This window comes from Colletes gigas, unplaced genomic scaffold (genome assembly GCF_013123115.1).
Source record: "Colletes gigas isolate AHSC1104 unplaced genomic scaffold, ASM1312311v1 Colletes_gigas_Sc00001, whole genome shotgun sequence".
In the NCBI taxonomy this organism is placed as follows: Eukaryota; Metazoa; Arthropoda; class Insecta; order Hymenoptera; family Colletidae; genus Colletes; species Colletes gigas.
In genome coordinates, this window is record NW_025106630.1 from 6691151 (window position 1) to 6709054 (window position 17904).

Genomic DNA, 17904 nt, shown 5'->3' on the forward strand with positions numbered 1-17904 from the left:
GGTCGATTTTCAACTCAAAGGAACATGCATGTTAATTTTATTTTTTTTTAAATTTACTTTGACGACAGAATCGACCAAGGTTAATTGAATATTTTGAATAATAATTTAACAAATTTATTTAAATTTGCAAAGTAAATTATTTTATCGTGAAATCTTTATTAAAGTCTTACATTTTGAACAATTAAATTTCAATCACAAATTTTTCTTGAATAATAATATCTTTCAATATTAACGTAGACTGTTGTTGATATATTACATATAACAAGTCGAGTCATTTTAACTGAGAATAGATACCGTTTAGTTAATTATTAATAACCAGTTGTTCTAGTCAGGATTTTCAGGATACTTTCCCGTGTTCGTTGCCTAAGTTCATGCACATGCCCAAGTGTTATTTGCACGAGCAAAGGCAACGGGGCACGATGACTTAGTTTGTAACATTTATAATAATAATTTATCTGTGCGACTGACAATGCTAGTGTATCGTGCACGATGTACTGTCCACATATGTGTGTTTGTGGTTAGGATGTGGAAGTGCATCGTTTCAAAAGTTTATTACAATTCAGATACAGAATTTTTTGACATTAGATTCATACCAGTCACAATAGTAATATTAAACTTATAGTTATTATTTACTTGGCAATTGCTCGTATTGCATATACGTCAATAATATTGTAACATGCATAATGAATTAGCTTTTCAATCTTATATGATCATATATAGAGCATATTTTAATAAAGACTATATCAGATATATTAAAATGTTTTACATAAATAATAAAAGTACGCAATGGGCACTAGCTTTGTCAGTCGATTCCAGAAATGGTACGTACATTTAGAGTATGAATGAGGTTGTGTCCGGGTGTCGGAGGAACCCCGGGGAGTCCTCTCTAGTTTAGGTCGCGCCCGGACATTCAGAATGAGAACCGTGGAGTGTTTGTTTGAGAGACTGAGTTTTGCATTTTTTTAAATATAGGGTTAGGTAGGTAGGTAACTTATTCTCTGGTGTGTTTGTTTAAACCTAAGTAGGTAGGGTCAGGGCAGAACTGTCCACATTAGTAATTCGGGTAGGCGCGTTTTCGCGTGGCAGTTCTGTTCCTGTAGTTACGATTTCGAGAGTAGAAATCTTGCTGATTCAAACAGCGCACTTGTGCTGTTTGTTTCGGCTTTATTTTCGACTCCTCGAATCGCGCGACTCTTTAAGTCGCTCTCTCGCGCTCGCGATCGGGATTAGGTCCTTTTCGAAACGTTCGTCCCGCTCGAGATTCACCACGTATGCTCTTGCAACAATTCGTATATTGTTGGAAGACTACGTATTACACAAAATCTCGAGCCCGGTCTTTCGTAAGTTTCAGGCATCGGCAGGACCGCCGAAGAAAGAAAAGGCTCTCAATAAGCCGAAGAGGCCCTGACAAACTGTCTCAAGAGTGGGCTGCAACAAATGGCTTTTCATCTTCATCCTCGGATGAGAATGGAAAGTCATTCCTGTTACTACTTTGTCACTTAACTCGTCTGTAGTTGTAGTTAGTTTATTTTTCTGACTCGCTCACGTATGCATGTACCTGATGGTACATGATTGCACCAAACATGCCAGCCATCCCTCCCCATAACTCGCGGTTATGATATACATAGAGTTGCGAATATGCAATAATCGCGTTTGCTTGTAGAGTTGCGAATCACTGTTTTTCGCGTTTCCTTTTCAGGGTAGTGTTGCGCCTTGACACAATACGCGATTGGTTTTTTGCAAACTTAGGTACCGAATGTTTGCTTAAATATAGCGTTGCGAATTATTGATAAACGCGATTGCTCGTAGAGTTGCGAAATACTATTTTTCGCGTTTCCTTTTCAGGGTAGTGTTGCGAATAATCACGATTCGCGTTGCTTTTTTACTCTTTTATACATATAATGGACATCAACCGCGTTTGCAATTTTTATACTATAAATTAGCGTTGCGATCTTGATTAGTCATGCGATTTTTTATTTAGCGTTGCGTTATTTTCAATGCCCAAATTCTACCCCAATTGTAGTACTAGCAGTAGTTAGTTTATTTTGTGGCCAGTACATGTCTATGTACATGTATCAATAGCCCCTGATTAAAGTTAGAGTTGTGAATAATATACAATGTTCGCGTTTGCTCGTAGAGTTGCGAACAAATATTTATCGCGTTGATATATCAGTGCCGCGAATAAATACGATTCGTGATTGTCTTTATGCAAACCTAGGAACCGGGCGTTTGCTTTAAAAATAGCGTTGCGAATTTTTAGTAAACGCGATTGCGAATTAGAGTTGCGAATTACTATTTTTCGCGTTTGCTTTTCAGGGTAGTGCTGCGAATAATTACCATTCGCGGGTTGCTTTTATTCTTACAAGTCGCGTTTGGAATTTTTTCTATTATAAATTAGCGTTGCGATTGTTGATTTATCGCGTTGTTGCCCCGTAGTGTTGCGATATTTAAAACGTCTAACTTCATCCCCATATGTGCCACTCTATTGTAGTTTGAAGTAGCTTGATGTAGTTAGTTTCTTTGTACAATTTTATTTATTGTCTGATTTATGTTTCAGGGAAACATCGTGGGATTAATCAAGACACCAAGAAGAAATATTTTTTCATATTTATTTGTTTTATATGAGTTAAATATTATATTGGATATGAGTTTTTGTTTCAGGAAAACATCGTGGGAGTGACGAAGACACCAAGAAGAAAATATCTTGTCGTATTTCTTTGTTTCATGTCGGTTATAATTTATTGTATATTAGTGTATGTTTTAGAAAAACATCGTGGGATTGATGAAGACACCAAGAAGAAAATATTTCCTCATATTTCTTCATGTTTCTACAGAAACAAACATTGGAAGGAACATCTATTTTATTCTTTGTCTGTGCCTTTATGCACTACAAATCATCAATCTAATATAATAGAATAGAATAGACGCGTGCAATGCTTTTTTCTGTTACGTGCATTAGGGGCTCGCGAGTCCCCTTACCATTTCTGTGTCACTTCCAACGTTATCGGTTCACACTGGAATTCGAAATTAGCACTCTCAGTGTCTGGAATTAAGACTAAATATTGAAAGAATTTAATTATTTCGGAAGCAATCGAAATTAGATCTCAGGAGCGGTACATTCAAATAAATTTCAAGCACGATAAGAGTCGAACGCATCTAAAATTATTTCTTTCGTACGAAAATATTTTATAAAGTTTTAAAATATGTTAATATATATTTTGCCCTCAATTTCTCATAATTTAAGTGATATATAAAATTTGTTCGCCTTTAGAAAAGTTACGTTACTTTTCACGTTAAATAATTTTGTCGAAGGAACACGAAAAACATTTATAATCTTAGAGATGCCATAAAACCTCGCGTAGCGCTTCTTCAATGATAATACAAACTTACACACTCGAAGGCGTTCGTGTGTCCGACGAAGGCTGTTTACGAAATTCAGTCTAGGTCGAGCACGGGGGCTCGTATATTTTTCAATACCGTATTGTATGTAAATATCGAGTGGGAGATAAAGTCACTCACTATCGTCTCACAGTTAGAAGCGACATTTATCCACGATGATATTCAGTAAATTGTGTGCTCGGCTCCTGAACGCTCGTGCGTCTCTAGGTTTCAATACTGTGGATAGATTTGTGCAACGTGAAAATGTCAGGTGTATACACTTTACGTATTACAAGGATAAAAACACGAATACATCCGGTGAGTGCAAGATTATTTCTTTTAATTTTAATCAGTGGCCAGAAATAAACCAAATTTTATTCGAATAATCAATACGATCAACTTACAGTTACATAGTAATCTGTTAATAATAGAAAAGAATGTATAAGTTTAGGGATTAATAAGTAAAATTAAGTAACTGTTAAGAAATGATTTCTTTTCGTTCCACATCTTTATTTCTTCTTACGTAGCACTATCTGTAATAAAAATTTGAAATCTCGTTCTCTCAAAGAGGAACGCTTCGTCATCAACGTTATCGTGACTGCAATTTAGTTACCACATATACTTATCATCTAAATGATTAGCATGATAAAGACATATTTCTCAGCAAGTATACGAAGTTGTTGAAATCTCAAAGTTAAATAAAACTTTTTCATCGCAGTAGATCAAAAGTAGTTGCTAAACTATTATAGATCCCTTTGTATTTATAGCTGATTACGATACATTGTAATTAATTGAAAAAAATGTTGAGATAAATACTGGATAATAAAAAAACTCGAATACAAAGCTGGTCTTTGTTAATGTGTTGCTTTACATCAAGCAATGTTTCCGGGTTTGATAGTGGAATGAGAGCATTCGCATGATACATGTCGCAATTATGTGTGAACACCAAGAAATTGATATCGACAAATAAGTACATGAGTCACTTTTATTTCAGGTGAGACTGAAAACATGAATATGTATCAAGCAATAAATCAAGGACTCCGAAGCGCGTTAACGAACGATCCCGATGCAGGTAATAATATATATTTAATAATTTATCACACTCTTTATCAATTAATGGCACGATATATCTTTATACTCCGTTTAAAAATAAAACTATACATCGCTAACATAAATCGTATTTATCAATTTATTAATGTGTTAGGGAACGATTAGATCACTGAATGAAAACGATACAAAATGTTTCGCGAATATTCCGACGAAAATATAAATTATCATTCGTACCTTATCTTCGAGAAACGATAATGGAATCGCTACAATTATTCAAATACATATATTTCATAATACACGATAAACATGAAGGAACGCTATTTTAATTAAAAACATTTTCATTGATAAGTATGTAAGGTACATGATTTTTAAAAATCGATAAATTATTCAATTATAATATTTACATTTATCTAAGAATTTCTCTACTACGATTAGTGATATTTGGCGAAGACGTGGCATTTGGCGGTGTCTTTCGTTGCACGGTTGATCTTCAAAAAGAATTTGGCAAGGATCGCGTGTTCAATACGCCGCTCTGCGAACAAGGAATCGCTGGATTTGGGATTGGTTTAGCTACTGCTGGTGTAACAGCGATCGCAGAAATCCAATTCGCGGATTACATATTCCCTGCTTTCGATCAGGTATTGTTTAAATAAATTCCCGTCGTTTACTTTCGAACAGTTTATAATTGCAATTACATAGAACGCATTATCGCGTGTATAAAATATGCCTCGTTTACGGTGCAGAAATATTCGCTAATTTCCGTTATTTTATCTTCAGCTGGTAAACGAAGCTGCCAAGGTAAGATATCGAAGCGGCGGTGAATTCGACTGTGGAAAGCTAACAATTCGAACACCGTGTGGAGCTGTTGGTCATGGAGGACTTTATCATTCTCAAAGTCCAGAAGCATATTTCGCGCATACGCCAGGTTTGAAGGTACACTCTATAACAATAACTATAATACAAATTTTACATTTCCCAATATTAAAACAAGCTTACTTCGAAAAGTCGAAGATTTAACGCGAAACTATGTTCCATGAAATTTTCTGCTCGTCGGTGATTTTTGAATCAGGCGACCGCGAAATGGGTTATCGATGAGTAAACGCGAAATGTAAAATACTTGTACAAGCAACTCGAACGAATTTCTATGCTCAAGGATATCCTCCGCGTTGGCGCGCGTTAGCTATAGTCGTTGGCTCTTAACTTTCTGGAAGAGATTCCATGAATATTGTAAGACACATGTACTCTACGTATGCATGAAGAAAGTTTCCATCGTACACTGACGCGCCGCTGTGCCGACACTATACATCTCGATTACATGAACAGCACCGTGCAACATCGCGTCGACATTTCCTGAAGCTGAAAGATCGCGAGCTACTCGATAGAATATACCGCGCTCGTGGAAACAAAGGTGAAACGTATCTACGCGTTCGCTCATCGATCCTATCAAAACAAAATTTGACATTCGTCGATTCGATCCAAGACTCTCGTGTTTCTTCCGAAGTCACTTTATTCGCCTCTGTCCAGCATACTTTCAGACGAGTTGTTTTTAATATTCGGCAAAATTTGAGAAACGACTTGGAATTCTAGAGCAGAACGCTCTTTCAACACCCACATCTCGGCGATTATGGCTCGCAGAAGCGATCGTCGGTTACTCGTAAGCTCGATACGGAGCTTCATGGATGGTAGTTTCTTCTCCAGGATATGGCCATCCATTCTCAGATCGATTTCGTCGGACTGGTTTATGGGATTACCTGAAAAGCAGAGATTCGTTTCCGAGAACGTATTGCTTTTCTATAAGCTTCCATCATCCCTTTCCCTCGAACTTTCACGGCCAATGCAAGGGAATTTAGGTTAATACAAATACTGCGGGGAATATAGGCACTATTGTTCGAAAGCATATAATTCAAGACACCGATCTTCTAAAAATTCTGTTGCACTATATTAGCGGGGAACTTTAATAGCTACTTCCATGTTTCGTGAGTTTTCAGCGAGTGTGTAGAGCTCAGCTTAATTTACTTTATTTTCTTAAAAATATGAGAATTGTCTGCATCGTTATAAACTTTATACGAGTTTGAGAAGAATAAAAGTTCCCTCGTCCGAATCAGCCATTCGCCTAGTATTATTATCATCGTATCGACCCGGCGAATTCTCGAACGTATCGCGCTAACAACTAACGCGAAAAAGAGCAATGGAACGTAACAGCGCGTCTTTTTTCAGATCGTCGTGCCCCGCGGAGCGAGACAGGCGAAAGGTCTTTTGTTGAGCTGCATAGAGGAGCCGGATCCTTGCATCATGTTCGAGCCGAAAATATTGTACCGCACGGCGATCGACGATGTGCCGACGGCTCGTTACACGATCGAGATCGGCAAGGCTGAGGTTGTGAGGGAAGGTAGGCGTTCAGGAAGATGAACGGGACTCAGGGATAAGTTTCACTTCGTGCACCGCGTAACAACGTTGTCTGGACTAGCGATGGGACCGATACCAAGGTGTCGATAGTACTCCAGCTTACAAAACTATCCTTCACTGACCCTGAAACGATCAATCTCTAAAAAGCCAGGAGCAGATCATATTCTTGAAAAAAGAAACATAGCTGACGATCTATTACTAACTAAATTCTTATTCCTATAATATATCATAATCGTAAATGTCAACAAACATAGATCAGTTGAAACGCTAGATTTACGCATCTCAATTTAACAAATTTCAGTGAATATTATTTTTTACCAATTTATGTTGAATTTGATTAACGTAACACAAATTTTGATTAACACAAGACACTAGATTAACGTTACAAATAGGTATGCTTGAGAATCTAGAGTCGAAGATAAACTCTATCAAGCAAGACAGTGAGAATCTCGACAATCGTATCCCAACGGGACCTTAGAGGCGTTACGACGAGCAAGGTCTGAAACTTTTGAGCCTCAGTGTACATGTTCGATACTAGATTACTGTCTGGCGACAATACTATCGGCTCGATATCATTCCCATCGCTAGTTTCGCAGCACCGAGCGTTCAGCGCGCGTAGATCAATCTTCCTCCACGTCCGCCACGGCGACTTTTACTCAACGTCGTCGGGCTTTCTCATGTTCGTCGTTGGCGGTTAACCCGCGAAATTTACAGCGTCGTTTACCAACCACTAATTAACCATGTAAATAATTCGTTACGCCAAAGGTGATTGCACGTCCCGACGGTCATAATATCATTTCTCGCGATTCCACCGGACCACCTGCGCTACACGAGTCGAATCTCCCGTTCCGTTATGTAAATTTCGATCGGGGGAATTGCCTAATGTTCGGTATCGTATCGTAGATCGGTTTGGACCGCGACTCGGATCCCTTATCAATCGTATCGAGTTTCTCGAACTCTGCACCGTGTGTCGGACCTCCCATCGGACGTCAACGAGCGATTAAGTGATTGCAGGGAGTTAGTCGGGCAATTACTTCGCGTCGCGTATTAATAATTGAACCGTCGAGTCTTTAAACACCGCCGCGAACCGTACCTGGCGCATTTAATGCGAGGTACGCTCCGGTACGTCGTTCGAGAATATAATATTTATCGGCCGTAATCGTCCTTTCATTATCCAATCGGTGGAACAGTGCACGCGATGACCGGTCCTGGAACAGGATACGCGACCACGTACGGGGGGGGGGTTAGAGAGGGAAGGCACAAGTACAGCGGTAATTGCGATATACAAGCGTAAGGTGAAACGAGCGTTACACACGTACACGATTGCATTTTCACGCAGGTGACGCGGTGACACTCGTGGGTTGGGGAACTCAGGTGCACGTACTGCTGGAGGTGGCCGATCTCGTCCAAGAGAAGCTCGGCGTATCCTGCGAGGTGATAGACCTCGTTTCTATCCTACCTTGGGACGCGGAACTCGTTTGCAAGGTAATTTCATCATTATAATTTGCCCCGTTTTCATGCGTTAATGCAACCGGATCGCGTGCATGCATTACGTTTAAGCACGGCTGTTACGTTTGCGCGTATTACGTGGGCACCGTGTCCTTCGACGGAGAGAAACAGAGACAGAGAGAAAGACAAACTGAAACGTTCGTCGGATTTACTTTTAGGGTGAATTTCAGTAACGAGTATCGTTGGGAAATTATTTTCTTTGGACAGACGATGCGTGAGAACAGATGTTTCCGTCAATATTGCACGGAAACAATGGCACCGTGTATCGGAATAATAAATTGCTATGACGAAACCGCGGTATCGGAAACGTATATCTGCAGAAAAGGGTTTGCGATTTACTTTTTTAACGAACCTCTAATTACGCCGCGCGGCTATCTTCCCATGGCTCGGTTTCAAAACATCGCGAATACTTTCGAAATTCGTAGAAAAAATTCAGCTCGCCCCGAGCGTTTACAAAATGTAATTATGAAACGGCAGATAAACGCACGGGTGGGCATTTTTATTTGCGAAATCGGCACGGACGCGGATAATCAGCATCGATCGTCGCAATTTTATTTACTCTCTCCTTCAATTAACGTATCATCATACCGTCTTTCTCCCACTCTCTTTCGTTTTTATTCTCGGAAAAATTATACGTGAAAAACTAAATTTGCAGTCTGTACAATGGGTCAGTAGAAAGTTCCCAAATAATTAAACGAAATATATGGCGTACTAACTAGAATGAAAAAATAAACAATGCACATAGTGCGTGGAAAATCCAAAACCATCCCTAGATCTTTCCAATTGCAATTCATATTTCAAATCCATCAATTAGAAATTGATCGATGCCTATCGGTTTATGTTTTAGTAACATTATCGTTGAATTCTTGCCCGTCTAAATGCTAGCTAGTAGCCGGTATCGTGCGAGCAACTATTCGGAAAGCGAACAAAAAGTCAACATTCACTCGTCCGAATTACGATAGCCGCGGATTACCGTGGACACTAATATCGCGCTGATTTATGCTAATCGATCTTTTAGCCGCCTAATGATATGCCGATTGCACGGTATGCACTCGCGGCATACACGCTGTTGAGCCGTACACGCGTGCACGCGAACGATGAACGCGCGCGCAAAGGTGGTGAGCGTAATTGGAAACCCGTTTCGCGTAATTTCGATACGCTCGCGGATTCGATGAGTCGATGATGTTCTTCGAACGTTCCTGCTCTCGCGGCTAAATCGCCGTAGGAGTCGAAAGTCCCTTGCGATTTCTCGTAAACGGAGATCCTGGAACGCGTCGGATTATGAAATATCTTGATCTTGAAAAATGGCCGTCGCCCAGAAGTCGTTGACCAGCCGAGACAGTTCGAGGTTTTCGAACTATGGTCGATTTCAGATCATTTCAGGGCTCAGTGTTATTATAACATCTGAAAATTTAGCCCGTTGTCACTTCTCACTAATCAGGAACCTTCGATGACTTCCGTTTCAAAGAAATCGCATCGCGAGAAGCTAACGAATGCACGCGTGGGCAGTTTTATTTACAAAATCAGCACGGATGCGTATAATCAGTGTGTCGTTAAATAATTCTTATCCTCCCAATTTTGTCCGTTCTGAAAGATTCCACGAAATTTTGTCGCACACGTATGTACTAATAAAATAACTTTTTACTTTGAGGCACAGCTTTAAACGTTTCGCAAGAATTATTACGGAACCGTACTTTCTCGACACAGAGTTTTTATTTACCGGAAAATTGCTAAGTAAACGTATTATTTATAGAGAATGTTCGTAACGCGTTCAGCATAATATTTTATTATATATGCTCGGAACCAGCGCAGAAAACCAACGGAGCAAAATGAAAGAACAGAATAAAAAGAGCTGGGTAGATTAAAACGCGGGGAATCAAAACAAATAAAATTCAGACAAGAAAGTTGAATGATTTTTTGCGGTCGACGGGCTACGACTCTGCTATTTGTGGTGATCCTGTAAAATACGCGGTGTATTTTATTTTTTACAGAGCTCGAGGGTATATTACGTTATCAGAATGACCTGTCAAACACACTGGGGAAAAGTTTGTCAGTTATCTAGCTTGACACCCTTTATATAAATGCAATGCATTTGCAGGGCACACAGCAGCGTCCGGTCATACATTTCAAATTTTATTTCTGATATCTATGGTAGAAATAATTCGTTCATCAGTTTCCTCCAAGCTTGGCATTTGTCGATCTACAACTACACGGACAGATCCGTGAATCACCGCAAATATTACTACGTATAATAATTTATACATAGTTGGCGTGGATGCAACACGATTTTTCTTCGAATTTATTTTTTTTCATCGAGGTTTGCTTTTCCTCAAAGATTCTTATGCATTCGATGTTAATGCAATTCGTAAACCTGTACACTGTAAAATTTTATAGACTGTACGTTCCATAAAGCGTATCTTTATCGCATTCTTGTCTTCATAAACTAAATATTATCGCCGTTTAACTACCAATCGTGTCCAAGGCGTTAAAGAAATGCAAAAGTTGAAATTTCGTGTGCAAGTCTTAGCTAGATAAACTAAATATGCTCTAAACAACGCTTGGGCAGACATATTTTCGATATAAATCCACCGTGTGAAGGTTAATTAAAATCCATACAGCGTCGTTTCTGTACTCCCTTGCAACCTAGTATAAACGTTCAAATAATTCCTGCAAATGTTATTATTTTTTATAAAAAAAAATTATGGACACTCTCAGAATAAGTATCAATCCGTAACAAAATCGTTGCATTAAAAAATCCTACGGTTTTCTCCAGAAAAAAATTACTGAAAGGCTCAAACATACGTCGACTTGTTTTCGATATAAATTCACTGCATGGAAGCTATAATAGTTAAAATCTATAGTGTCCGTGTGTCGTAAGGGCGATTAAGAAGGGCGGATTGCAACGGGTGACCGTAACTTCAGAAAGTTGCAGGGAAGGTCAGCTGAAATCTGAAATGTCACAGAAACCTGTACGCGGCGTATAGTCATGCGTACTGTCGAGTCGCTATACCTAATGATTTACAACAGGACATACACACACACGCTGGCGCGCCTACGTATCTTAATTACAGGCCACCGGTCGCTCGTTTCTAATGTTGATCGCGGCTGGGCGGATTCGATAGTCGCCGCGAAACGATCCGTTCGACCGCTATATTAATGCATCGCTTAGCGTCGGAGCCGAGTATAAATTATTATTATACACGTTCGCATGGGACGGCGCATAAATCATTGACGAATTGATCCGTGGCACGGTTCGTTTGTTCGACGAATTACCCTTCATGACGCGTGTTAGGACATACGGCTCTATGCGCGGCGTTACACGATCTTTCTTGCGCTCTAGATCGAGATCGACGCCTAGCACCCCGTGGGTCGAACGTAAACTTTTTTAAACGATTCTTCGCACTTTTCACGAACGAATAATCATTTTAAACCATAGTCTCGCTAGTCGTTCCAAACTCGGAAATAGAATTTTTTAAAAATTGTCAAATCACTACTCGATTAAAACATAGAATTATTTTTTTCGTATACGTAGATAGTAAATGTTTTCAACCTTCGTGAAATCTTCATTGGAATCACGCGAGGCGTGTAAAAACAAATTATGTAAACGTGTTATCCCAGAACATATGGGTCCAAATGTTTCTTTACAATTAAGAACGTATGTAGTTATTAATGAGTAATATGGATTCGTGTACGATAGATCTACTACTGGGATCTTATCGAGATATCTCTGCTTTGTATTTTACTCTATACAGATATGCTTCCACATCGACGCTATCTACGCTAACTTTCCCAAAGCTTTTGATTCTGTTCGTCGCTCTACTCTCTATTAAATTAAATGTTCTTGGTTTCCGCGGTTATCGTGGCTTTCCAAAATGTCAAGTTCAAAAACTGATACCGGCTCTCCCAATTCAATCTGGTGTATCTCAAGGATCTCGCTTACAAGGCGCCGTTTCTAGATCCTCGCCACCGATTGCTTTCGAACTTTGCTTGCACGTAGAACATCCAAAAATAATCGACGCGTATTTTTTTATTTTTCGAAATTTTCGTTAGAATTTTAACAATTCTTTAAAGTTTACAATATATCAACTCACTTTGGACTACACGATTTATTGCGACCATTTTGGAAACTAGATCTCGATCACGCGAATGCTCTAATAACACGTGAAATTGCAGTCTGCGAAGAAAACGGGCCGAATCGTAATAGCGCACGAAGCACCGCTGACGAGTGGATTTGGAGCAGAAATAGCCTCGACCATTCAGGTAAATATTTTTATAGACAATTATTACTTTCAAAGCGAATCGAATTAATTTTTCTCGTTAGCGTACTTGTAGCGCTATGGTAAAGAACAGCTCTGAAGCAGTTGCAAGGTCGACATCCCTACTTTCACCTCTGTCTCTTCGCAGATGTTTAAAAAAGTTCTCAATGTGTTTCTCGCGATCAGTATCTTTTACGATAATCGATATTACATTGCTAACAAGTTTCTCCGATTATTTTTTATCGAGGCTTACGAATAAAATTAATCATCAATAGTGAATCTTGCACAAGCAAGATTGATATATTTTCTACGTTTCTATTAGCCTTTAATTCATATTATGCTTTGAGAATAGTTTTTACTCGTAATTTTGTTGATCCTGAAGAAAGTCATTTCTAAAGTTTTGTGAATTATTTCAAGTTCGTAGTGCTTGCAATTAAGTCAACATCGTTTGCAATGACTTTTGCTTCTATTTCGAGCACTTTGATCATCAAACGTCACCTGTTTACGGACATTAAAGAAATATTACGTTTCACGTGAGAAAGTGGCCAGGGACGTACTGTTATATAATATTACAATTTACGTAGCGATGGAAAAGCTGTACAAATAACGCGACACGGTTGAAAACTGAAAATATGTACTTGGGCGCGAAGACCATGTCTTCGCCAAGTTGGAATACGTTTTGAATTCGATTCGTTCGAATGAAGAAATTTCGTTCGTCGGGCAACTTTTCTGTAAATATCGCGGCAATTATGCCGTGTAACGCGAAATAACTTGACGTAATTGAAGCATGCCTCGCGATAATTCAGTCTGGCCATCGACGCGTTGGTATGCCTAATGGTTAAACGAGACTTTAAGTATTTCCAGTTACGAAATTATTTACACGTACCGCGTATGCGATCGTTCCCTGCCGAAAATGCATTAGATGCATGTTCAATGCATCGTCGGAATGTGGCAGGATATCATTACGCGCGTTTCTGTTACGTCATTGCGCACACTTCGTGACGGTTCGATACGCTTCAGCTTGTTCAGATGTACAAACGCGCGCCTTGCAAAACCCTGATCCTACCTCTAAATCAGCAAACGAACGGCTCGAAATTTGTAATTGAAATATTCGTTTAACAATTCGAACTTGAACGCGTTCGTCACACGCTGAGATTCAATTTATTTCACCCCTTAATCATCGAGGCTCGTTGATTCATATTTCACAGAATATGGGATTAATGACTTTTCAGATATTTTCTCTTTTAATTATCGACACCACGTAGGAATTTACAATGACGTTTAATAAAATGGAGCAGGTGTTATGTTTCTTTACATTTTATTTTTTTTTTAAATCGAGGACATAATTTTTGTTTTTTTTTACACGTAGAGTTGCTCAAATAATTGTGAACGATAATGTATGTGACTTCGAGTTCATTAGTCGTCGCCTGATATCCGGGACGCCATTTGCCCTGTGTCAAGGTTCCTCCTCGATCCCCAGGAAAGCCATAAATTTTCCGACAGCCAGATAACGTATCTTCTTTAGAACTACGACGATTCCAACGCATGTTTTAATCTGTATGCACTTAAAAGTAGTCAAATACTCAACTGGTCTAGTTTGAAACAGAGGGGAACGTAACGCAACCAATTCTATATCGTTAGAGTTACAAAGAATACGAAGAATTTATTTATTGGCACGATGTTTCGCGTCTCTTCGTAGAATTCGTTGAATGCCGACACGTTGTGCTAATAAGTTAATTCAACGAGGAAAAGTTACTTTCCCTCTTGGATAGGGGTTCTCAACCCTTTTAAACACCTGTACGAAGAGCAATCAAACGTACAATTTATTTTTCGTGGTTGAATGTTAATCAGAAAAATTTGCAAAACAGGAGGAATGTTTCCTGCATCTGGAAGCACCGATACAGAGGGTGACGGGTTGGGACAGCCCTTTTCCGCACGTCTTCGAGCCGTTTTATTTGCCCGATAAATGGCGATGCTTCGCGGCTGTCAGAGACATCCTGAACTACTGAAATTCAGAGAGGAATATTCTACTTGCGAGATGGAATAGCCACGAATGATTTTGTAATTGAAATATTGAATATTGTATGAAGTGTTTAGTGGCATATAGCTTGACATGTTGTATACAATTTCTTACAACGAGTAACTAAAGTAGTCTAATATTGTAGTATGTAGAGACAGACATTTTGTTCATTCTTGCTCGTGAGCACCGGAACAGTGGGATACGACGGAAACCTGTTGCCTATGCGGACACCCACGCCAGAGGAGCACGTCGAACACCGCATCGATTTTTGGCATTTTCGATATAGCATCGCCGAGTCACGTGCTCGAGGACCGGTCCAGGGACTCCCATATCATGGACTCCGCCATTTTTCGAATAATTATTAATGTTAGAATCTTGGAATCTTTTTTATACTAATATCACAAGAGAATTGTAATCTTAAGGTCGTCTTTCATTGTCCACTGTACGTGTATTCTTCAAATAAAATGCATATATGTAATTATTACTATTAAGAAGAAGTAGATACCGATGAGTTTGAGGAATTAGGACTTGGGGTACCAAACTAATATATTTGTTTGTAACAAGTCAGACAATACCACAACTAACAGTTTTCTATCTTTTCCAGTTCACGACCCTACCTTCTTGTTCCCGTAATCGTAGGAGACGTTACTTTCTTATAAAACAGGACAGAGAACAACGGATGGGTGCCGCCGCGGTGAGTAGAAAGAAATTACTATGACGCTGAGGTCATAGGTGGCCCACTGTACGATAACTGCACCAGACATACGTCCTCTCAATGTTCCCTCAACCTTTGAAAGCTTCGGTGTACACCTATGTCTGGTACAATTCGTAACAGAGGAGCTTTTAGTTATCAGGGTGAAACAGTCTAATTTCAACCATTTTCAAATATATTTTATTTCTATAGATTGCATAACACTATTTTCCTGAGTTTATTTAATCTATAAATAAAAATGGAAACAGTATCAAAAATGTTCTCCCCATCTTGGAAATCATGCAATGTTTCCTCTAAGGGTCGCATCCCCCGCCACTTTTGAAAATATTGCTAGTCGTTGAGGTCGAACGAAGCACAGTGTTTGCGCGAAATCGTGATTCCTGTCCCTGCGTCGATCCGTCACGATGAATTCTCGTTTAGGCGTTCTACCGTTTCCCCGGCGCGGCGGGATGAAAGGAGCTGCAACTTTTATTGTTCGCTGGTGTACGACCCGCGTCCGTGACCCAGTTTCACCTGCGGACGGGCGCGCGAATACTTTCCTGTTCAAATTAATGGTACGAAAGATGATACACATGGCGGCGGACCAGGCAACAAGTAGCCCCGTCGTCGAATCGATATTCGCAATTAGAACGGACGTGTCTACTGGTTTTTTACGGTGTATCTGGGTCAAGTCTGTCTTTAACTGTAAAATCGAGCGCCCGATCGTGTGGACCATGCGTGGCAACGTAATATCTTAATCAAGGCTTCAGTCTCAGGTGTTGCACCGTATCCTTGGAGAAGGCGAAACCGGGCTCCCCGATAGAACGCGATTTCGCTGGCCACGATCGATCAGGGCAAAGATGGCGACCTACCTTTTGAACCGTTCGATGCTCTTCTCCCACATTTTCTCGAAACAATTACGCTTGTACGCTATGAGGTCTCTTGGTCGAAACGTTGTTATCATTTGGATTATTACAACTCCAAGGAAAGAAATCCTAGAAAAAAAACTCTTAGCTTCGTTATAATTTTGCAAAATTGACCTTGCAAGAAATTTGCAAAGCGATATCGTGACCTTACAGCGTCAAAGTTTCGCCACCCCCGGATGAAGACGTGTCGGGGCGATTAGCGACATCCGAGAAATTCCATCGACGAGACGCTAAGCGTAATTTATGCGGAAATAACCGACGATGCGGATGAATAATGAACAACGCGGTGCATTCTGACGCGACGGATGGTATATGGGAGACGAGAAGAGAACGTCCCCCGACGGCATTCAGATTTAGAGATCGAAATTTTTGAGAAAGGTTGTTTCGCTATTGCTGTGGATTTTGCGTCGCGTAAAGCAATGATTAATAGCGCCGGTGCTATGAAAACGCAGTTTATGAGCGAAAAGATGGATTTCTTGCCCATCGTGGACGTCACTCGAGGGCATTCTTTATAGCTCGTTGCAGTAACTGTGCTTCGGAAATTTCAGTGCTCGTAAACGTTTCGTCCCATATTGTTATGTATTTATTACGCGATATTTCGAGAAACTTTGTCCACGATTTGTTCACCAGAGACAAGATGAGTATTCCAAAAATTTTGAGTTATAGAAGTTTGAACGAAGCTTTTTGTAGTTTACGGAAAATTAAAGTAGAAGAGTCGATTTTTCCATTCGAATGACGTGAAAGCCCGGGGCGTACGGATGAGCAAAATTTTATGGGAATAACAGATAACCAACGAGACCAACGCATGGCAATTTATTCAGCGACGTTTGATCGATCGAAAGGTTAAATTTTTATTTGTTCGTTGCGAAACGTTTCGTTCGACGATTGAAATCCTCATTTTCGTTTCACCGAGTAACGGACAAGTGTACCTTTTTTATGTAAATTTTTATATAAAACGTAACGTTGTCTTTTGCAAAATCCAACGGACAGTTGCTCGAACTCGATCGCGGTTTTTGGGTAACGAACTGGTAACGACCCGGGGAAGCTGTCCCAAGGCCAATATGGCGTACGCTGACGTGCCCCTAATCGCGCGAAAAAAAAGCAAAGTAGGTGAGAAAACACCGAATAATCGAAGGAAGTGTGCTGCGCGCTCGCGCCTGTATTTTGTAATTTGAAAGGGAAACCACATTCTTTCACTGTGTATTATGATACGTGAAAGTTGGCAACGGTGCACACTGGCGAAGCACACAGTCCTGGAGAAGCAGAAAGGGAGAGAAAGAGAGGCACCGAGAGCCAATCGCCACGAAGGCATAGACTATATCGAAGGTCGACGAGTTGCCTTTTTATTAGTCGATTTTTGCGGGAATAGAGCAACGGCTCAGCTGCACACGCTAACATATGGCACCGATCCGTTCGCAGCCGTCGAACGTTGACGGATTTTCGATCGCGCGGACCGGAAGTCGACGATGAATCGATGCGCCTCCGGGAGTATCGTTCGCCCGAACGGTTTTCAATTCGTTCTGATTTTAAATATCGCCGCGCCGTTGAAACCGAAAAAAAAAACAAAGAATCGAGCCACGTCGTCGTTTCACGCACCGACGATGCCATTTTCGACGGAAAAAGGCAGTCGACGGATTTTGCGCCGATCGGAACTTTGCAGTTGAGCCC

At 40.1% G+C, this 17904-nt stretch overlaps 1 protein-coding gene across 2 annotated transcripts; it reads left to right on the forward strand.

Moving 5' to 3' along the window:
- Positions 1-3537: 3537 nt before the first annotated feature.
- LOC122395392 (2-oxoisovalerate dehydrogenase subunit beta, mitochondrial) lies at positions 3538-15247 on the forward strand. Of its 2 annotated transcripts, XR_006258973.1 has the most exons (9): positions 3538-3696; positions 4373-4450; positions 4864-5066; positions 5206-5361; positions 6646-6817; positions 8174-8319; positions 12517-12603; positions 14468-14660; positions 14765-15247. XR_006258973.1 is itself a non-coding variant. In XM_043392918.1 (8 exons), the coding sequence occupies exons 1-8, from the start codon at positions 3555-3557 to the stop codon at positions 14606-14608; spliced, it is 1125 nt and encodes a 374-aa protein (XP_043248853.1). In that variant the 5' UTR covers positions 3538-3554; the 3' UTR covers positions 14609-14743. The 2 variants fall into 2 exon arrangements, 1 of the variants encoding a protein (XP_043248853.1); XM_043392918.1 differs by lacking the exon at positions 14765-15247 and having other exon boundaries at positions 14468-14743.
- Positions 15248-17904: the final 2657 nt, after the last annotated feature.

What these genes read in the sequence shown, in the direction of transcription:
- LOC122395392 (XM_043392918.1), top strand. Translation starts at nt 3,555, where the DNA reads ATGATATTCAGTAAATTGTGTGCTCGGCTCCTGAACGCTCGTGCGTCT. An exon ending in CGCATACGCCAGGTTTGAAG is followed by an intron (nt 5,362 to 6,645) that starts GTACACTCTATA and finishes GTCTTTTTTCAG; the next exon opens with ATCGTCGTGCCCCGCGGAGC. An exon ending in ACGCGGAACTCGTTTGCAAG is followed by an intron (nt 8,320 to 12,516) that starts GTAATTTCATCA and finishes GTGAAATTGCAG; the next exon opens with TCTGCGAAGAAAACGGGCCG.